This window comes from Brachionichthys hirsutus, chromosome 16 (assembly GCF_040956055.1).
Source record: "Brachionichthys hirsutus isolate HB-005 chromosome 16, CSIRO-AGI_Bhir_v1, whole genome shotgun sequence".
NCBI classification, from domain to species: domain Eukaryota; kingdom Metazoa; phylum Chordata; class Actinopteri; order Lophiiformes; family Brachionichthyidae; genus Brachionichthys; species Brachionichthys hirsutus.
Genome location: NC_090912.1, coordinates 4,312,524 through 4,335,035, shown reverse-complemented (window position 1 = coordinate 4,335,035; position 22,512 = coordinate 4,312,524). Strand labels below are relative to the sequence as shown.

At 44.8% G+C, this 22,512-nt stretch overlaps 3 protein-coding genes across 3 annotated transcripts in view; 1 reads left to right on the top strand and 2 right to left on the bottom strand.

Moving 5' to 3' along the window:
- cacna1aa (calcium channel, voltage-dependent, P/Q type, alpha 1A subunit, a) overlaps nucleotides 1–5,794 on the top strand; it is a 52,950-nt gene extending 47,156 nt beyond the window's left edge. The window contains exons 47-50 of the mRNA XM_068750390.1: nucleotides 735–848; nucleotides 3,611–3,827; nucleotides 4,087–4,358; nucleotides 5,015–5,794. Coding sequence (XP_068606491.1) covers nucleotides 735–848; nucleotides 3,611–3,827; nucleotides 4,087–4,358; nucleotides 5,015–5,794 — 1,383 coding nt within the window. The remainder of the gene's footprint in view (nucleotides 1–734; nucleotides 849–3,610; nucleotides 3,828–4,086; nucleotides 4,359–5,014) is intronic.
- A 4,507-nt stretch (nucleotides 5,795–10,301) lies between these two features.
- Nucleotides 10,302–11,276, bottom strand: ier2a (immediate early response 2a). The gene has a single exon (XM_068750216.1). The coding sequence runs from the start codon at nucleotides 11,193–11,195 to the stop codon at nucleotides 10,629–10,631; it is 567 nt and encodes a 188-aa protein (XP_068606317.1). The 5' UTR covers nucleotides 11,196–11,276; the 3' UTR covers nucleotides 10,302–10,628.
- Nucleotides 11,277–17,325: 6,049 nt separating this feature from the next.
- Nucleotides 17,326–21,448, bottom strand: nacc1a (nucleus accumbens associated 1, BEN and BTB (POZ) domain containing a). Its single transcript, XM_068750217.1, has 7 exons — nucleotides 21,323–21,448; nucleotides 20,529–20,795; nucleotides 19,491–20,127; nucleotides 19,071–19,238; nucleotides 18,834–18,939; nucleotides 18,559–18,656; nucleotides 17,326–17,639 (listed from the first exon to the last, which is right to left on the bottom strand). Exons 1-7 carry the CDS (start codon nucleotides 21,446–21,448, stop codon nucleotides 17,326–17,328), a joined length of 1,716 nt encoding a protein of 571 aa, XP_068606318.1.
- Between the last annotated feature and the right edge of the window lie 1,064 nt (nucleotides 21,449–22,512).

The window sequence follows — 22,512 nt, the reverse complement described above, 5'->3', positions numbered from 1 at the left end:
TCGCATGCCCTGTGCAATGTGGAACCACCCCGGTGCAAATGTTAGCCGCTTTACTGCACTGTAGGACAATCGTATTTCATTCAGACTGTCTTACCTCAATTTTTTCATTTAGCATTTGACACATGAACCTTTCTGTTATCGCTTTCATCATAGAAACTCGTCTCTCCACGCAAATCTTTTTATCCCCCCTGAATTTTTGTTTTCCTTGCCGTACATTCCACATTTCATTCAGAGTCTGCCCTGGCTCTGCTTTCAGAGTGGTCCATGTCTCTGTCATCATGTTAAACTGCTTTTAGTCCTGCTGGAGGGCCTTGACGGGACTCCACGGCAGCAAATGCTAAAGATGAGTTCCAGAAATGATTGATTCATTAAATAAAATGTTTCCATAGCTACATCATCGATTTTCATCCTCTGTCACAATTTGCCATTATGTAAAAAATATTTGCATTTGCTTGCAGCTCCATTTTTGACAGCAGCCTCTGCAAAAAAAAAAAAAATCATTTATTTTGAGTCCCAAACACCAAATTCCTTTTGTTTTTCTATTCTCACATGATCTCAAAATAAACCAACACAACAATTGTCCCTTTTCATACACACACTCACCAAATTCTCCTGCTGACCGCTCGCATTTCTGCTGATTTTGGATAACGAACCTTCCCACTCACCCCTTACAAAGTTAATCAGTTGTCATGTCGGCCATCACACCGTCTCCTGCTCTCCTGCTCTGTTTGCAGACGGTAGAGATGAGAGAGATGGGGCAGGATGGTTACTCGGATACTGAGCACTTTCCACCAATGGAAGGTCACGGCAGGGCCGTTTCCATGCCCCGCCTCCCAGGCGAAAACCAAGTGAGCAGCATTCTCACCTTTCCACGCTCTTCCCATTCCCTCTGTTCCTCACCTCCTTTGATCAGAAAGGGTCAAGTTCAGGAAGGTCTGACTTGTTGCTTCAACTTATTGCTGTTACTCATATTATGACTGAATAACATGGAGTATCTTTAGCAACAAATAGCCAAATTTTACTAAGGTGAGTATTCCCCCCCGCCCCCCAAATGCTGACCTCCTAACTTGAATTAAACGGATCACTGCCAGGCAAAGTCAGACCTTCTGCTCCTACGCTCTTCTTCTTCTCTTGTCTCCTGACACCTGCATGGAAGTCTTTTACCCGCGTGTGTCCCAGTTTCCATCTGACACGCTCATTCATTTCATATTGTTTCGTATCCCAGTGAGTTCTCTGGTTGTCATATGCACATGACATATTCATAAATATAAATATGCACACGCACCCACACACACACACACACACACACACACTTCTCTGCCCTCCACTACTTCCTCTACTTTTGCGAAGACTCAGATTGATTTATCTTTTGGACTAAAGTCTCCCTTCCTTCCTGTCAAAGGTTTTGCCTGTGGGGAACTATTTTTTTAATTTAAAGCCATTTGTTCAACCAGGACTAACTTTATTGTAATAAAGTTAGTCCTGGTTAATACTAATATTGTATGCTGTGTGTGTGTGTGTGTGTGTGTGTGTTTTGTTCCATTTGTACCTGTATTTCTTTGATTGTTATCATTGCTGTTGTGACTGTGTTGCCATTAATCGAACATTTTCACGGTGACTTTGTCTACTCTATAACCCTGTTTTGGCGCCAGCCACCCGTTTCTGTGGTAAGTGTTTCTCTTCCACCCTCACTGCTGCTTCGATGTCTAATGACTCTCTCTCTCTTATCCTCCTTCTATTTCTTTCTCTCTCTTTCCCCTCTCCACTGTGGCACCTTACCTCCTTTTGGTTTGATACTCCATCTAACTGGTGTTATTTTTATTTTTTTTACCTGTACTCCACCTCTGCCTCCCTTTCTCCTCTCCTCTCCTCTCCTCTCCTCTCCTCGCCTCGCCTCTCCTCTCCTCTCCCCTCCTTCTTCCTCCTTTCCTGGCTATGTTTGTGACCACACCTTTGGTGTATTTTGTGGCTCCTTGTGTGTTTTCTCTGTGCTTATACAGCCGCGGAGGAGAGGGAAACAACGTGGCAGTAACCTCAGTGTATGTACCCTGTATTCCCTGTCTTTTCTCTTTCTCTTCTTCTCTCCTCTTCACTCTCACACTCTCTTGAAACTTATATTTCCCTCTTCTGTTGAGTCTCGATGTTGTATTATTAACATGGCAGGAAATATCATGTTTTGGCCATGACCAAACTGATGCCAGCATCTGCAGCTACTTCTAGAACACATTTTGTTGGAAATTGGGCTGAAATTTGCACGCCCCTTTTCATTCTCAACAGTCATGCAACACTGTCTCACTCTCTCTCTGTTCCTGTCTATCAGCTTCTGCTGCTGCTGCTGCGGCTGCTGCTTGGGTTTCATGCTCCATGTTCTCATGCCAGTGTGCTTGTCTATAATGACAATGTTGATGCTTACCATCTGTGTTTGTGTGTCCCAACCTACCCACCAGCATGCGGGAAATTCATTGAAATGCATTTAAATGATTGTGTGACTATATGTCGTCTGCATTTATATGAGTACGTGGTGCAAGTAACGGCGAGAAAGAGGAATTCTTCGTGGGTATGCGAGCGAATGGATATGTCGCCGGGATTACGTAGTGCTACTCCAAGATAATATAGCTACTGCACATAATCTGCCAATCAGTCATTGTGGTTAATCTGTCTGATACACAAGAAACTGACCTGCACGGATTCCAAAATGATTGAGCACCGAAGTAGCCTGATGGGATATTTTTGAGTCCAGGTCAGCAACTTGTGGCATCATAGGCCCTGTCCTGCTGTCCCACCTCAGTGCATGAGGGTTTAGGACTCAGGACAATCCCTATGTTACCTGCATGGCTGGAAGGAAGCACGCTGAAATGGAGCAGAATTAGAGGAGATCTGAGCAGTCTTGAATGTGATATGTTCTGGGGGTTCATCCCCACCATCCCCTTTTTACAAAGCCAGTGAGAGAAGCATGGAAGGCATGGCCATTTGCCATCAGGTCTTTTATTCCTTTTTTTAATGTATATTTATGGTATTCTTTATTTTCTGTTTCAGGGGTCAGCAATTAGGATGTTTCAGCCCTGAGCCAGTGTTGCTTTATGCTGCTTTCTCATAACATGATGTGACACATTCGAGTAATTCAGTTGACTTGAACCTGAGTTTGAATTTAAAAAAAGGAAAGATGCACATATAATTGGTTTTATTAGCAATGTTGTAGCTATAAGAAGATTTCATTTCAGCATCAAGATTTGACCATTATCTTAGATGTAGATTTAAAAGCATGTTTTTTTTTTTTTATTTTAGGATTGTAATAATGAGCCAAATTTGGCCCACTGGCTGCCTTTCTCCGACCACTGCTCTCTAAACTCTATCTGGAGTTTTGAAGTAACTTTTTCAGGCATTTATACACATTTGGAAATCTAGAATTTCGAATGGGGCGGAAAGAAAGGCGGATGGGCTTGTCATCCTTTACATTCAAGAAAAAGAGCCTACTCACAAACAGGCATCAATCGTGACACATACAAAGTGTCTCACAGAAAACACCCGCTTGACAGTCCAAGGAATCCACTGCTCTCTCTCTCTCCTTCTCTCTCCCTCTCTGCCTTGGTGGTCTCTCTTTTTCTCTTAGACCATCAACGACAACAGTCCTATGAAACGCTCGGCCTCGTCGCTAGGCCACAGCAGGTCTGGTCGTGGCCACAGAGACAAAGAAGGGATGGATGACTACAACATGGAGCATGCAATACCCGAGGAGGGCCGAATCCCCAGGCACGGACATCGGCGAAAAGACCGGGGCCATCGGGCATCTGAGAGGTCTTCCTGTCACTATACGGAAGCTGACACGGGTGAGAAAGATTGTTAACCCACAGGCATGGGAAGAAATAGTTACACAGTGAAACCCTCCATCTTTACCTTACAATTAAAATGCATTAAACTATAATGAATGAAGCATGTTTGAAAGAGAATACATATAATATTTTGTACCCTTTTTTTAATGTTGTTATAGTGTGATTTCATTTTTTTTTTATACAATGTCGTAGCACTGCACCACATTTCATCCAAATAGTAACACTAACAAACTCCAACATTCAGGCATGGGCACAGACCTGAGCACGACCACCCAGTCGGGGGACCTCACGTCCAAAGACAAGGATCGGGACAGAGATCGTGGACGATCAAAGGATCGTAAGCACCACCACCACCATCACCACCACCACGGCTCTGTGGACAAGGAGCGCTACGTAGCAGAGCGGGGCGGCGAGTACGGCCACAGACACTCCCGTGACAGAGAGCACGACAGGGAGAGGGAGCGGGAGAGGGACCGCCGTTGGTCAAGATCGCCCAGCGAGGGTCGTGAGTGTCTGACGCACAGACAGGTGGGCTTTTAGCTTCCGGTGTGCATGTGGTGATGCACGTGTTTCTGCTTTATGTAGGCGAGGGAATGCTTATATTGTAACTTGGAAAAACCCTTGCAAAGTAAGATAACAGTTGCACAGTTATGTTCTAATATCTCTACTCTACTCAATGTGTTTGCCTTCATGTTGTAGATTTGATTTTTAAAGCAACACGTTGCATCCATATCAGACAGTTTCAAGCTGAACATGTTTCCTGTATCTCTAAACATCATATTTATCCTGTAACACTTTTCTTGCTCTAGAAATCAACCCTATATCCTTTTCCCTCTCTTCTGTCTTCTTGTCCTCTGCGTGACATGTTGCTTCTCTCTGTATGGTGCCGTTTGAAATCTCATCTTTTTTCTGCATCCTCTTCTCTGTTACGTTTTGATGCCTTTCTTTTTTCTTGCCTTTCTTTCCTCTGCTCCATGTTCTAACTGGTGTTTTTTTTAATTCCTATTGTTCCTTTGATTGTTGTTGTAATATCTTGCTTTTTTTTACCTGGACTTTCTTGTTTGCTTTCTGCTTCTATATTTGTTTTGTGCTTTATCTCTTCCATCCTCTACTTTATTCTACATGTTCTGTCATTGAATTTGTGGTTCGTTCTTTTTATTTGATTTATTTCACTTTTCGTGTAGGGCAGTAGTTCGGTCAGTGGAAGTCCTGTCCCCTCAACCTCGGGAACCAGCACACCACGTCGAGGCCGTCGGCAGCTGCCTCAGACCCCCGCCACACCACGGCCCCATGTTACCTACTCCCCTGTAGTCCGTAAAGCTATGCCCACACCACCTGCGGGGCCACAGGGTCGACTTCCAGGCCCACGGCACTTTTCTCCTGAGCCTCCCCAAAGCCAGGGTCTTCCCGCTGGCCTCCCACTGGCCCATCATGGAATGCCCCGCCAGGGTCATCCTCCACCTCGCTGGGGAGACACAGGTGGAGGAGTCAATTCAATGGAAGGGGAAGGCTGCTTCTACAACCAGGAGTACAAGGACTATGCACCCCACCATGAACCACCCGCCTATGAGCAAAGCCCCATGCAGGGTGGCAACCCACATGCTCTGGCCAACCACCCACTGCCACCTCCTCCCCAGCCACAGCCACACAACCCCCAGCCCCACCCTGTAAACAACCCCCACCCTCATTCACTGCCCCACCCACAACCGAGTCGCACCTCACCTAGGACTGCCCACCATGCTCCTCCGCCCACCACTGCCCTAACGGGGCCAGTACAGGGCCATATGCAGCCCACTGCCCATCGTCGCCTGCCCAATGGCTACCGCTCTTCATCACCTTCCACCCACCTCCATGGACCCCCACATACAGGGCCTCTCAAAATCCCTCCTCCAGCCGGCCATCCTCGAGGTCCCCGTAAGGGCCTGCATGAACCCTACAATGAGACGGAGGATGACTGGTGCTAGCCTCCGGAGATGGGGGGGGGGGGGGGTAAGGGGAAAAAGGATCGAAAGATGGACCAAAAGATTGGGATGGGAAGCTCTGTGCCAGAGCACCAACAGACTGCCAATGGAGACCATGATTCTTTCTTTCTCATGTGCTCATCTTTTCCTCGCCTTCACTGCTTGGCATGTCGCAGGGACAGTGGGCAAAATGAAGGGACAGGTGTCAGGAAGAAGGGATGAAATAAGAATGCCGAGGTGGGATTTGGAAAAAACAGGTGGGGATAACAAACCACCTCCATGTTCTACTTGCATTGTTGTTGCATTCATTTCTTGATGCCAAATAAGACCAATCTCCAACTGCAGTTTTTAAAGGATGCAAGCAGTAGGGATGGTGACACTCATATTACTGTGTGTCTTAAATTATGCCTCTGGCAATGAGCTACAGCCACTTACAAGATGTCAAGAGTTGCGACTCGACAAAAGACACTTTACAGTGAGAGACAAAAGAATAACTGCTGTTTTCCTTTTCCTTTTTTTGCTTCTCTAAGATAAAGTGACTTCACGACAAAAAAAAAAGGAATCAAATCCAACCCTCCCAGCCACCAGATGAATATTGATGAGTTCTATCATCTGTGTTTTTAAATAAGAACAAAATTGACACTTGGGCCGCCGCCTGTATGAGGCGAGACGGCTAAAGTGGGTGGGAGAGTTGGGGGGCGCGTTGCACGGGGTTGACAAGTCCCTCCGTCAAAATCTAGAGGACAGGACGGGTGTGTTGGGAATGTTTATCTCCATCCCTGGAGAACACCCTCCTCCCAGAAAACAGTTTCATCTCAACCTGTGATGATGAGAGAGAGGAAAAAAAAAAGTTTCAAAAAACAAGCAAACCATTAACTGTTTTCTGCAGTATTTCTTCTTCTTCTATTCCTGTTTCCTCTTCCTGCTTCCCTTCTTCTACTCCTTCAAAACATTGAGGCTTGAATTTTCCGTTGCACCCCACACACACCTGCGTTTATTTAGACTTGCGGAGTTGTGCACCCTGTGGAATCCTGCATGAATTACCGGTATACAAAAAAAAAAAAATAATAATATTGATGACAATAATAATAATAATAGAAACAATGAGAATCTACTGTATGTTGCGGGGGTTGGGGGGGTGGGGGGGGGGCTTTACTTGGTCATTTTTGTTGTAGTCATTAGAGCTTCTCTCCTTTCTGTCAATGCCTTTCTGTCTTTCTCTCTCTCTTCTGTATGGCATTGCTCTCTCTGTACCTTCATTTACTCAACATCTAAAACAGAATGGGATATCGGGTATTATTTATAGCTACAAGGAAAAAAAAAATACATTCTCTCTTAAAGCTTTTGTGAAACTATCTTTTTTTGTGTGTGTGTTTGGGTGGTAATTCTATGATAGATTGTTAAAGCAGGGTAGAGCAGATAAAGTGTCCATAATGTTGAATAAGCCTGATGAATATGAGATATGTCAAAGTCTTCCAGGGTTTGGCATCGAGACAGAAAAGAGGGAGGAAAAATAACAGCAGAAGGTTGGAGAGAGGAGAGAACCTCTTTGTCTTTGTATTCTTTGTTATTGACCATAGTAGTTGACAAGCAGATAATATGATAACATAATGATCACAAATGACGGTGATAATGATGCAGATTCTCCATATATATATTCTGTTCTCTATGTTTGTTTCAATCCAAGCTCAGCAAATCGTTTCTCCAACCATGGGGCGGGTAGATCTCTTGCGGGAGAGTGAGACTGGAAGAGTAAAAAAAAAAAAAAGAATTTAGACAGCGAGTGAATTTGATTGGATTTTAATTACTGTCGCTCCAGCAGTAGTTCTACATTCGCTTGTGGACACGACTACTCCCCTGCCGATTCTGGAGCAGAGCGGCCACCTCTGCTTCTTGGCCACCTGGTGGCACTATACAACACCATCCCTGTATTTTCGCAACCTCTGCCTTTAAGTTGGGTGACTGAATGGTTGCACAGTTCAGTCAGGTTGGAGAAAAGATGTCTGGGCTTTACCAAGGTCCTAAATAACATGTTTATGTATCATACTTATTCATTTTGTGGTGTTTTTTTTTTTATTACCTGTTTCTGTGTGCCTGACACTTGTTCATGCACACCGCTGTCAACCCCAACATTATTATGTTTGCATTTGTTTGACATCGTTCCTTGAGGCCTATCACATGTTGACCAGAGAATGCACCGTTTAAAAAAAAAAAAAAATAGAAAACAAATGCCTATGAGTGTCTTTCCAACCACAGTGGAATGTCACAGACAAATATCTTTTTCACATCGCTACACTTAAAATCAGAAAGCACACTAGGTACGTAGCTCTGGTTGGGTGTAAGTGTTTTGTGTGTGTGTGTGTGTGTGTGTGTGCCTGCTATGCTTTCATTTCTTTTTTTCTCCATTTTTACTTAAAATCATTGTAAACAATCTTCAACTCTGTGTGCTTGTGCGTGCATACGGGTGTGTGTTTGTGCGTGTATAAGTGATGTCGGTAGCTCCCCTGGATGAAACCATGCAAAGCCACAAGCATACACGATCCGTCTTTGTGTCTATGCTGCAGTGAAATCCACAAACATGCTGATTAACACAAAGTCTTCAAAAAGCAATGTAAAGCCGCTAACTGAGGAGAAAAAAAAACAAGTAGTTTTTTTAAGAGCAAAAATATTTAAAAAAATAAAAATAAAAAAAAGGAAAAAATATCTAGTTCCAGAAATGCATGTGCTATGTGCATGCTACACCGTGGGTTAACAGTCATCTTCAGGACATAAGAGAAAAAAAGCAGATAAATGAATTCAGAGGAATAAAAAAAAGACATAAATAGATAGATGTTTTTAAAAAAAAAGCGATGTTTCCTTTTTCCTTCTATTTTTGAGAACAAAAATGTTTAAAAAAAATGAACAACAAAAAAAAGCATCTAAAGAATAAAACACAGAAGAGACTTTGGTGAGAGTCAATCTCGTTTGTTTCCCCTCTGTAACAGGATATTGTGACACAACACGACCGTGTTCAGGACACCATGGAAAGAACTGTTTTTAATGAAAAAAAATAAAACAGAATTATATGTAAAGAAAGTACAGTTCAGAAAGACGATGCATTCTCCCTTCTACTTTTTGTGGAGATCAGAGGGTGCAAGGAGCTAGCCAAGTCTTATGATGTACTCATTATAGTTGGCTGTGGAATCTTTGATCGCTCTCTGTCACTCCCTCCTTCCTTCTCTCTCTCTCTCTCTCTCTCTGAATGCTCTTTCGCACTCTTGTCTGACACTCTAACCATGTCTCACTGCTATTTCTACCAGTGCATTTTGTAATTCCAAACAGAAATCTTCCTAAAGAATAAAATCCAGAGAGAATGCCGACCGTTTCTGCCTCGTTTCTTTGTCCGTCCGTTATCTTGTGTTGGACAGAAGATGTTCCAGCGGGACTATATATTTATTTTCTTTTTTATGAAAACAACTGCCTGATATGGCAGTGTAAAATATTTGTTTTTCAAGCTTTAAATTAACAACCATAGCAGGCTGATGGAAGGGGGGGGGGGGTCCTCTGAACTCAGCAAAACACAGCATAAGAGTATTTGGCTGCTGTGTGTAGAAACGTTACACACAACCGAATTGAGGTTTATAAAAGCTATTTATTGGGGTTTGTTTGTGCTATTGATCTATTTATCTTTTGGAGATCATGATTTTATCTTCCACATAATTGTTTTGACGGGTTTTTTTGACTCACCTGCATGCGTAAAAAAAAAAAAAAAAAACATGTAGGAAAATTGACAAAAGGAATTTTGAATCCTGAAAACACAATGGACAGAAACGGAATGATGGAAGTTGTGCCCGGATGACAGCGAGTGTGTATTTGCTGGTATTCACAGGCATGTCCTGACTGCCCATTCCAACACTGTGTACACAGACTGGGCTCTATGGTTACAGCGGGAAGAATAAGCAGCACAACCAGGGCCTCATGGTGCTCACTCAGGCACTTCCCCCCCCCCCCCAACATTCTTTGTATTTTCCTGGGCCACACCCCCATCCCACTCCCCATCTAGTGAACCCCTGACATTCCACATCCACAGTCTGTGGAACATTCCCAAACTTACACCCCTCTACTATAAAGGAAGACAATTTAATTTCTGCAACAATTGATAGTCCTTATGCAGCCCAAACGGGAGTTTCCTGTGTTTCAACTTGACTTAAACCAAAAGCAGCAGCGTGGTTCTCTGTACCCCCCCCCCCCCCCCCCCTCATAAAACCTAACCCTCCTCACTCACTCATTATGGGTCCACTTCACAAAAAACCTGTTTCATGTTTTTTAATTGTCCCTGTGTTTGCTCCTCACATTTGTGCTGAAGCTGTTGCAGGAAGGAAGCAAACATCACACCCAGATCAGCTTCCTGTCACGAACCCCAACGTCACCTTCACCGGCAAATCCGTGACATAAAGTAGCACAACTAAAACAATACACACCCAGACCCCCACCCCCCGCCCTGTGAAATGAAACACCACTCCAGACTATATATATATATATAAAAAATGTTTAATAAATAGAGGTAGTTTAAAAGTATTTTTTTTTACACTGGAATTCATCAACACGTTACATTTGATAGAACGACCTGCTTCCTGAACACATGAACTCATGGAGGAAGTTCAAGGCCCCATCCAGACGAGCCAGTTCTTTAAGGAGTCTGTTTATTTAGTGAACGGAGGCCATTAATTTAGGGCCTCCTCCGTGTGAACTGCTTCCGGGATTCCTGCCAACATGCCCGGGCTCGGCGCCTTCCGAGGACATTATCCCGGGTGGAAGTTCCAAAAGAACCCGGAAAGTCTCTGCGTCGTGCCCGGCGTTAACACGCGGCCACAGCTCTCTGTAGCGGCATGGCGGGGGCTGGGTGCGTTACCAGCTCACCGCCGCAATGAACGTAGTCCATGAGAGCGGAAGTCACCACGAGCTGCTGGGGGGGGCCGGGTCTCTGTTCCAGCTTCGCCTTCTTACGCGGTAGGAAGTCCGGCTCTGCGGCCGCTTTGGCGCGCCTCTTCCTCGACTGCTGCCCCGGGTCGTTCGGGTTAAGGTTCTCCTTGTTTCCCGCTCCGGAGCGTGGCCGGAGCCGGCGGAGTTCCGCGGGGGCACCGGCGACCTCCTCCGTGCCGGGGGCGGGCGAACGGAAAGCCTCGAGCTCCGGTTTGCCGCCATCCGGCCCCGCGGTCGTCTCCGGCGTGCGCCGTCGTTCGCATTCAGACGCGGCGACGTCGGTTGTCGCCAGAGCCGCGTGGTAAATGTCCCGGGCCGATTTCATCACCCGGGTCAAGAGGAGGCTCCGGTGGAGGCGCAGACCTCCTCGTTGGAGGCGGGAGCTGTACAGTTTCCCCAAAGCCACGACCATGATCCTCTTGGCCTCCGCGCTGACCTCCATGGCGCAGATTCAGACTGGAAGAGAAGCGTCGTAGGGTCGGGCTCTCCTCGCTGAGTTCACGCAAACAAACTCCAGCCGGGCCCGGGACTACTACTTATAACCTCGCTGACGTCACTCATTCAGGAGCGTCATACGAGAGAAGAACAAGCCCCGCCCACACGTCTCGTATCCAGGCTGTCCATTCTAAACAGTCCGGCAACAACTGGCTATCAAGATAAGAATGTGCGGCTGTTCAAAACCAAAGTAGAACCAGCATGGAATAATCAATGATATTCAGCCAAGTTAATGAAATCATCCCTGTTAAACACAATTGCGTACTTATAATTGTATCAGAGTACTTTATTAATCTCAGAGGGAAATTATTCCCGAGAAGAAAAAAAAAGGGTATTTTACACTCAAGAAATGATAGATAGATAATTACAATTGTGTATAAATAATAAATAAAATACTTAATTTGAAAAATCACCTCATGTTTGCTCAAAAAACAAACAAACAGTTAACATTCGAGATCTGTACTAGAAACAACAGCAACCACCAAAGGGGAACGTTCACGATATGGATGATGAGTGTAGACAGTTTATTGAAAAAATAATCAACAGTGTTCGAGTTACACCCCGAGAAGGAAATGTGATGAACAGACGGATGGAAAAAAGTAAGTAGCAGTTATTATATTTATTATATTTTAAGCAAGTTACCACAGCTTTGAACTTCAGACCAGAACTTTACTCTCATCTTCAAGCGTCATATTTTCAGAAGCGAGGCCACACATGGGGAATATACAACAGTTCCTGATCTCGGTTTTTGGTTACAGATCTACGTGGCTCTTAGTCCATCTAAATTCTGTCCCATTAGCATGTAACCCAAATTTCAAATTCCAAAATTCACCATAATGTATCTATTTAATAACCTAATCCGGTAGTGAGGTCTATAGTTAGATGTTCTCGTGCTCTGCGGCTGCTCTGTTATTCTGCAACAGTCCCAGAGATCCCATCTCCCCCCCCCCGACGGCGCCGCTTCCTTTTGCAGAAAAAAAAGGGTGGGTGGAGGGGAGCGACATATGCCCATATAAAGCACTTCCAGCTCCTGCGGCACGCAAAGGAAAACCCGTGACGTGGGCGGGAGCCCTTGCTTCCTGAATCCCATATAAAGTAACCGCGCCGAGGATTGCGTCATGTGTTTTCTGCTTTCCTTCGGCCATATTTGGGACGTGGAATCCAGCGGTTGTATTATGGTCTGGATGTAAAGTCCATAGTAACTGCGTTCTTCATGGCGGGCTGAAACTCAATGATGGATTGTATCGGTGCAATAAACTAGATGCGTTTTCTACCTGAGAGCCGGTTCCAGTGCGTGACGCAGACGGTGCGTTTAGGGTATGCAGTACAGCAACAACAACAACAAAAGGCTGCAGCGCACGATTTTGGGGAACATGCTGTAAAGTGACTCAAAAAATGTTCATAATGTGAAACTGCATAAAAATCTGGAAAGAGCCACATGAAAGACAATTTCAAAAAGTTATATCAAATTGCCATTTGGTGTTAAAATCAGCACAGATCATGGAGACCACTGTTTTGGTTCAGTTGCATAGTGATGAATTTCAGTCTGTAGGAGAAGACTGCCCCCATGTGGTTATTCTATGCAAGTGAAGCTAAATAGTGGAGAAAGGAGTCCATATAAAAACTGGTTACTGAATTGGAAATAATTGAAGGACACACAAAGTCTGGGATGTTTCATAGAAAATATCTTAAGTGCTTAGTAGCATTTAGCAGCACTATCATTAGTTAAGTATTAAGATGTAAAAAAAAAAAAAAGTACTCCATAGCCCTGCCTGATGTACAATTATAGTAGAACATACAATTGAAGTTTTAAGACTCTGGGTTATGGAGACAATTAGTTGTCCCTGTTATACATAGTTTTTGAGTATGTCCAGGAACCCCTCATCTGTGACAAATCCCACTCATGGAATGATCTTTAAATCAACTAGAAACCACAGAAATGGGAAAATAAATAAATAAATGTGCTTCTACATCTGGTGAATTACGTTAACCACTGAGTTGTGATGGTGTAGTTCTAACACCACTACATTGAGCATTCAAATGTATTAATCTACATTTTTCTATCACAAAAAAAAGAGAAAAATATGGCGTAAATAATTTGCGAGCACATGAATAACTCTAAATTAATGCAGGGATGTCATGATTTTGGAGGCAATTTTATATTTCAGTGGTTGCAGCAAATTCAGTACCATTCAATAGGGGAAAAAGATCATTTTATAAACGGTCCCCGTAAGCATGAGCCATGACGAGGCCATTTTAGGAGCTGCCTTGCTCATTAGATCAGTTCATGCGTCAGCCTCGCAAACAACAACCATCGGTAAATAAGGAAGAGCCACACAAGACGTTGTTACAAATCTTTTTTATTCAGATAGTCATTAATTAATCCATTTGGACATTTTCTCCATGATTTGTAATTATCTTACAGTTGTTAATGTGCAATTACTTTTGATAATGTTGGGTCACAGTTACAGGGCTTTCACAAAGTTATTGGCACTTGAAACACAAAAAGAATATGATGAGCTGTCCACCGGACACTACAGGGTCACAGGGGGCGGGGCAACCACATGGACAGACTAATTACTGCACAGTTTGTGAAGAAGCGTCGTTTCTGGGTAAATATATATACCTCATGCTGCGAGTGCACAACACACAATCTGAGCTCTATGTGTGCATCTATATATAATATACAGGATTTATCTATACATGTGTATCATCATATTTATATATGTACTGTTTCGTGACAAAAGGTCCCCCCCCCCCATGCCGTGGCCACCTTATCCATTCAAGTGTGTAGGTTTACACGTTTTTTTGTGAAACGTAAACGTGTTTTATGGTACAGTTATTATAATCTGTTCAGAATGCACTGAAAAAAAAAGGCTATGCTCAAAAGTAAAACACAAGAGCACTCGCACACCTATTCACGCGGACAACGGCGTGCAAGTAGGCTGCGAGCGAGGGAGTCGAAGGAGACTTCCTGCAGTCGGCTCTCACATTCAACACGGCGCAAATGATTACAACACCGGCCTTAAACCCGCGTCGCCAGGCCAGGTCCATGAGGCGCAACAGCGGGGTGTTCTGACTGTCGTGCAAGGCGCACGTTTCTCGGCCGCTGCCGAAAGCAGGCTGACACAGCTTCGTCAGAATCGACTCACCCGCAGCGAGTGAATCAGAATGGAGAATTTGAGTCATTCAGCGACCTTGATCAATTTAAGGAAGTCACTTTAGCCCTTGCTTTAAAAGTATTTTGTTTTCCTATGGGACGCACGTATTCTTACTATCCTGCAACAGCGGAACTAAATTCAAATGAAGTTGAAGAGTAATTTACCGAATTTGTCACACCTGCCTTTATTTCTTTATGCAGATACGTTCATTAGATGTAACTTTATGCTGAAAAGGATATTCAACATTTTCTTGGAACTTAATTACATTGCTTGATTGATTGGACGTTTTGAAAATAGTCTCCCCAATAAATCTGGAGATCTTGGAGATCAGACTTGAAAGCATTTCTCTTGGTCCTGTAAATCTGCGCACCAGGGATCTGTTTTTATAGAGAGGTTATTTCTTTAAAAAAATATTCATTCAAGCCTGAGATAACTGTAAAACATGACGTGAAAAAAGTATTTAAGGGAATATAGTTTATAAAAAAAAAAAGACCTGGCAGAGGTGAGTTCAAGCAATGGTTTAAAAAAACTAAAGCTTGTGTAAAGCTGGCACAGTTTAAAGTCTCTAATCAAATGAAACAAACGCATAACAATTCAGATCTAATTATGTAAAACCACTGCTTTGCCTCTTACATTAATAAATGTGTGGAGGTGAAATGTAACACCAGCTGGGTGACGGACAGGAAGCACAAAAATACTGGAGGTAAGTGGGGGGTCATGTGGCATCGGGAGTGAACTGCAAAGCTAAGTGAGGTTTTGTTGTCTTGCCCTTAGTGGAGTACTTACAAGCTACTACTCCTGGCCATATAACATTTAGGCAAACCCCACCCACATAACATGAATCAGTAATGAAAATAGATCGAGCTACTCTATATCTTCCACGCCTCTACTTTTATTTTCTGTTAGTGAGCATGGATTCTCTCCCCGTTTATTTGCCGTTCCTGTCTTCACACAAAACCAGATGCTCTCCCGAAGTGTCTCTGAGAAACACGACGCAATCAGTAGTCTGTGAGACCATTTTACAGGTTAAAGGACACATCCCCCCCGCCCGCCCCCGAGTCAATACCCAGAGCACCTGGAAGGAATAACGAGTCCCTGGTCTTGTCCTGCAATCTACAGGTCAACATGCATTTAAAACGTTTCTAGCAAACACAACCTTTCATGTAATAATAATTTTAAAAAAAAGGTACGTTGTTAACATTTTGTGAATATCCACATCCAGCAACAGAAAGGAAGAACACCTGGGATTTCACTCGGCTGGATGGTTTAAAGTAGGAGTTCTGCTACTTCTAAACAAGGTACAGGTGGACATGGGGGGGGGAGGGAGAAATCCCACCGACAGGGGTTCAGCTGCTACACGACGCGTCTCAGAAAGGTGCATGAGCCATGGTTCTTCTCATTAAGGTGCAGAAACCTCCACTCTAGCGCTCACGGAAGGTGCAAAAATCAAAGAGGCGAGGTGCGGCAGATACATAAATAAGCGACACACTAAAAGACCACACAGTACAGACCTTCGTTTTCTTCTTCGTCACCACTCAACTCTTTTTCTCTCTCTCTCTCTCTCACACACACACACACACACACAAGGGTAAGTACCATAAAATGTATTTGCTTCAAACAATATTGCTTTCTCGTGAAATCAAGGTGCCGACCAGGATTCTGTCTGATTTTGATTAAAAAGGCACATTCCAATATTCCACAATTATTTCCTTTAGTATTTGCACAAAAAAGTCCGAACTTTTGCCCCCCGCCCTTTTTAAAATAAACAAATTGTTTCAATACAAAGACGAAACTGGCTGAAGTGTCAAATAAATACAACACATATTTCTACAAGTTGGGACCAATGCTTTATCCGAGGAGGTGATCGCTGCAGGTTAACAGCAGAACAGGAAATGGTTATCAGAGACCCTCGCCCTAACAGTCAAGCCAGCTGAGTCACGCTTCTATTCTTTTGAAGCTCGTGAACAGAAGATGAAATGTGTCACATTTAGCAGTTCGACTGCTCACTCCATCCCTCTGCACCGCCACAGAGATAAAAATAAATGAAGAAGGGCTCATTACACTCCTTTTTTCTGCAAAAAATAGCACTTTTCCCCCATTTGACGAGACACCTTTCAATAAAACACGGGAGAAATAAAAAAGGTTTTAAAACAACAGCTCTCACTCTCCTTTCTCACACTATACTCGGTGTGGATGCTTGTACTTATAAATATAGTTTACCCTCTAAAAAAATATGACCATATTTAATTACCCATTGCTTCAGAATTTCCATTGCGACCGTCTCAATAAAAAGCTTTCCCCCCCCACGTTCGTTCTACGCCACGTTACAGACAGAAACATGCTAAATGTCACAAAGATGAGCTGTAAGACACAGTGAAACCCTCAGGCGAGATGATCCGGTCTCAAGAGAGGTGATTGCGGTGCGATGAGCGGAAGTTACGGGGGGAGGACGAGCAGGGAGTATTATCTTATTTGATTACTGTATTCATTTTAAACTTAGTTCCTTCTCCCAACCGTAAATACAACTTGTCAGAGTTGCATGAAGAAAAAAATGCCACTGACATCTTTACATTCAATTTACTCACCGCTTCTTACCCCCCCCCCCCCCCCCTCTACAAGCATTTCAGGGAATGTATTTAATATTCAAGAGTGGATGCATGTATGCACCTTGCAAAGACAAGGAGAGGCAGAGGGCACCCAGGAAGGAAAAAAGTTAGCATCCTGGCATGCTCTCTCTTTCAGTTAACGCCACCGTACAGTCATAAAGCAAAAGATGTGAGTTTTCGTGTCCTGGTCACACCAGGGTAACAGCGACTGTTGGCCCTACAAGTGGAGTTCAGACAGTCACACGTGAAAGATCAGCATGGGCCAGAGAGTGAGGAGGAAAGCAGAGCCCCCCCGCCCGAGACACAATGTTCAAAATAAGTGTCCTCCATCTCCGCCCACACCTTGTAGCGATTCACCTGAGGAGCCACCTGACTCCATGCCAGCGCTGCCGCCGTTGACCTCCAGGGAGGCCGGGTCGAAAGCCGGATCCACCCCCAAGGTGTCATCCTCCACCTTGACGCCATCAGGAAGGAACGCGTTGTAGGCGTCGCTCTCGGCCATCAGTAACTTCAGCTTGGGGATCCAGCTCTTCCGGACCACGCGCCGGGCGTTGGTGCACATGTCGGCCGCTATTGCATTCATCTCGCTCTCTTTGAAGCTGGTGGCAAAGTTCTGGCAATAATCTGACAGAGGAAAGGAAAAGAGTGCGCTTTGTTTATGTCATAGATTTTACAGCGGAGCTCAGGTAATGCCCCCCCCCCTTCAGGCACATGACTCTTAATGAAATCCTGCCATGAGAGAAGCCCTGTCATTGATGATTTTTGCAGCGTATCTGTAATTCAGATTAAAGCGAAGGTCATCCATCGAAAGTCTCATTACACGCGAGATGAAAACAGATTTCCCACTCAGTCAGGATTTCAAAACTCCTAACAGGAAGGGAGGAAACCTTAAGGACCATAAAGACTGCTCGGCGTAAGTGTGGAATGTACGTTATTCAATAAGTAATGCAGTATGAAGTGCGTTGCTCATTTTCCTTTTTTTTGTTTGTTAGGCAGCAGACTATCTTCTTGAATTCATTCGGTTCAATTAAACTTTGCTCAAAGGTTGTCTCTGGACTGAGGCGAGAGGCTATTAGATTTTGAGGTGAGTAGCGATCAAAGGGCAGATTCAGGGAACTCGTTTCAGCCTCGGCGGAAACAAACATTCTCCAAGTGAGCTATTTATATACATTACATGCTGTTTCACGTACATACAAAAGCATCAATATTTAAGCTCCTCCCTCTCGTGCTACAGCATATATCATTTCTATACATCCTACTGCTTGTACTCAAGTCTTCTCGAGATTATTTCCCTTCATTAAACGATCATTTTAAGCCCCTGGTGCAATAATTCATCCGGCATCTGGCAACGCTGATTTGGGATTAGATTTTGGTGCACATGGAAAAACCCTGAATCACCTGAGAGCCTTGGTGAAGAGTAGCCGATATTAATATTAATCTTAAAAGTGGAAAAAGGGAGTAAATAAGATGCCTTATGTGCCTTCAGCAAAAATTTACCCGAAAAATGACGTTTCACTGATAAATGACTCATTTGTGCACTCACATTTGACTGCATGCAGAACTCGGTTGTCGAGGGGCTTGCGGCTCGGGTCATTGGTGGACGAACGGATACCTGTCCCACAGCTGTTGGCCAGAGTGTTCCTGATCCGTGGTGATGACGAAGAGAACAAGAGGAAAAACAAAAATAGCTGTTACAGCGCAGGCAGACAAAAGACAAAAGAATTCAGCTTGAAATGAAAATGCAAATGAAGCTTTTGTCAACTTCACATGAAAGGACTTGCAGAAATAGAACCGGTCCAGGAGAGAGAAGGAACAAACCTGTCAAAGAATGCAGCCAGTAGCCTCCTCAGCAGCACCTTGTGTCTGGTCCCTGCGCTCACATGACAGTTCATTAGCTGGGCTCGCGATATATACACAGACGTACCTGCAGAGAATTAAAAAAAAAACGGCCCCACCAAGTGCTGTATCACCATCCACTCCTGCAATGCCTCATGCTTTGGTTCAAGTCAATTGTTCATGGATGCAATTTAATCTGCATATCAAGGCCAAACAGACCTGAGACAAGCTCGATTTTCTCCGCCGGGTCTCCTTCGTCGTACAGTTTGGGATGGCAGCGGTTGCCTATCTGAGCGATGAGTTCTGCAGGGAGACACGTGAGGTCCCTGCCTCGCATCCGCCCCCTGGTCTCTGTGTGGTCCGGCAGAGCCTCGACCCGCTCACCAGCTGCTGCGCGCGCACAAAACGGCAAGATTAGAATACAACTAGACAGCCAATGAGGCCAGGTGAGGTTCTGGAAAGCAAGCAAGAGGATATTAAAGACTGTAATGCCTGCAAAGGACCCGAAAAGGACAGAAATTACGACCTACAGTTGTCAGATAATCCACCCCTTCTTCATATGCATAATAATGTTAGCAGAGAAGGCAAAAAACAATAATCTTCTCTCCCTTGCTTTCACATTTGTCACGTGTCCAGTACCTGTAGCTCCCATGTTGAGCATGCTGTACATCGTGTACATGTTGCAGATTTGTCTATATTGCTCTTCAGCACTTTCATCGGCCCCCTCTTCCTCTTCTTCATCATCATGGTAGCTGATGGGTGAGTCACTGGCGTAGGTGCTCAGCGTGCCGGGGCTGGCGCCCTCTGACACCACGAGACCTGACGCAGAGCTTCCATTGGTGCCACCGCTGCCGTTTAGCCCCCCACCAGCCACCAAGCCCGCCAGGCTGGTTGCCGTAGCACCCATACCAATGGCCAGTCCGATGGCCCCTGGGCTCTGTATTGCACTGCCCCTCAACCCCTCCTGGGAATAACGGGCAGCTTTTCTCGCCCCTCCTCCTGCTGCTCCGCCTGAGCCCGCCCCAGCTCCATCTCGGCTGCTGCCACCCTCCCAAAGGCGCTTGGCCACAGGAGTGCAGACCACGGAGTAAGGAGTGGCCGCTTCAGGCTGGCTCGCGGGCTGCTCCGTCTTCACCCGCGATACGAGAGAGAGGGGCGTCAGGCAGGAGGTCGGGCGGGCCGCGCCGTTACCGGTCTGTGTCACAGGGCTCTGGGGCTCAGAAGGGGGGCTCTCCTCGGTATTTAGACCCTGGGAGTCACAGCTGGGGGAGGAGACCTAGAAATGGACACATGAATCAATGTTTTTGTCAGTGCGTGCATGCAGCATGGCAAAATGCATTCTTCTTCTTTTTGTTTTTTTTGGCAAAGTTAAGGAATGGAGCCCGGTGCAAACAGTTGCATCATCTCATCCAAACATGAATCATTCTTCTGCAAAAACACAGGATGTGACGCGGTACCTTCACCCCCCCCCCGTCGATGGGTCTGTCTGGCAAGGCTAAAGGACATTAACAGCTAAGTTAACATTAGAATGGGATTTATTCCAGTTCGTAAACTACACTTCTATTCAGAAAACGTCTAGTCCTGTCTGACATTTCACCACAAATCACTCTTCCCAGTGCGAGCATTGCTTCTTCATCTCGAGCGATAGATTCAGGGACCAAACTATGTTGACGTTACCTTGAGGAAGAATTCAGTGCCTTTTTCCATGATCTGTTGGATCTGCAGGAAGCCAGCAGTATACATGAGCAGAAACTGGTCCCCCACCGTCATGCTGAGGCGGCCTGTGTAGCAGAACGCCAATATCTGCTGGAAGCTCTGGGGCTGCACGGCTGATGGGAGCTCAACTATGGCTGGACTCGTCTCATTGTTGCCACCGCCGCCACTATTGCTGCTGAAAAGGTCCCGGAAATAAGAACTGCTGGCAGCGAGCACAGCTCGGTGGGCCTAAGGCAAAATCAGAGATATAAGCCATTCCTTTAGAAGAAGAAGAATAAAATTAAATGTATATCACAAGAGATCCCGTAAACTAAAGTTTGTTTGTTTCCGTTTGGATTACAATTCCAACATCCTCACTGGGTTTCGGGAGCAGTAGCTCGAAATGAATCGGTGTTTAAATGCAGTTTTCACGTGAAACAGCTACAGAACCAAAGTAAAACATGTTAATTAGTTATTCAGCTGATCATGAAAACACATAGCAAATAATGTGAACATATTAGCGAGGAACAAACGGCTTCAATGGCTAATTTCACTGCCATGGCGTCACTAGACTGTTAGGAAGTACATTCCAGCCGTACCCTTACTACTATACTTTTATATTTTACACCATGTGCATCCTGTCCAATTCTTATTCCAGAGTTTTTTCGCTGATGGAATTTCCCTTCAATCAAGTATTCTGGATGCCTTCTCAAACGTTCTGCGCTTTCTATGCACGATGCTGTGGAAGCAGCAACGCCTGGCCGTCGCGTCAGTACCTTAAAGGCATGGCCTTTGACCACCACGGAGACGTCACAGTAGAGGCCCTGCAGACGCTGCTCATTCAGACACTCCAGAACGTTGTTGCCAAAGTTTGGGATCGCCATCTGGAGGGTCTGGGCCATGGTGCGCCTACGCACACACCACCAAAGGTTCTTGTTTGGAAAGGAGGAGAGGAATGGCACGATTACTATAAACGACCTTGATTCACGCCGTCTCTATTTATGTCTCTATTTATTAATGTCCCCCACATTACTCCAAACATCATTCCATTGTACTTTTACTTGTACATTGTGCATATAACAATCTGACATTGCTTGTGCAGGCAGGTCTCCAATCTTGTAACTTATAAAAATGTGTCTTCCGACCTCTGAGTCTGAGCTGGATGAGCTTTTAGCCAATGTTTAACTTTAACCCTTTCACACAGCAGTTATACTGCTTTGTTGTCAGTCGTGGCCACAACTGACATAACTGGGGCACATATTTTCACAGCAATAGTAACAACTGTTTCATCCACATCTTCGTTGTGTTGAGAGTTACCAGCAGGCAAGGCGCGCTCGTTCACCGAACGAACACCGAACCTAATGAAAGTCCACCTTTATTAATTCTCCAGAGGAGCCGCAGTCCCGAGGGAGAGCGAGATCCCTTCGTGTGTCCGCCCCGCCCTTGCTGAAGCCTTTTTGGCAGACTCGCGGCATGTTGATTATTTGAAACAAAGACGTGTTGATGCTTCTGTTGCTCTAAAGGGGCATTAATCATACATGTAACTTTAGCCTTGCAGGCTCAGTAAAAGCCTTTTTATTTTCTTTGCCGTGCGAGCTATAAAATCCACATGTCCTTAGATGACCGGGTAACGAGCCAAAAAGGGTGTATGGTCCAAGCAAACACCGCGTAGCACGTTTCCATTTACTTCTTTAAACAGTCAAAGGCAAACACGCCTCACCGCTTGCCCAAAAGACTCCGATAGCAAGTCTGCAAACGCTAAAGAGACTCCAACGTCTGCTCTGCTGTCGGCAGGATATTGTGTGAAGGCTTGGTTGTTGTTTGATTCCCTAATATATTTTGGGGTTCAATACATGGAGCTTTATGTAACCGCTGGCGTGCGTTTGTCTGTCCGTCCGTCCATCTGTTAGCAAGATAAGTCAAAATGTTCATGCACGGATCTTAATGACGTTTTCAGGAAATCTTA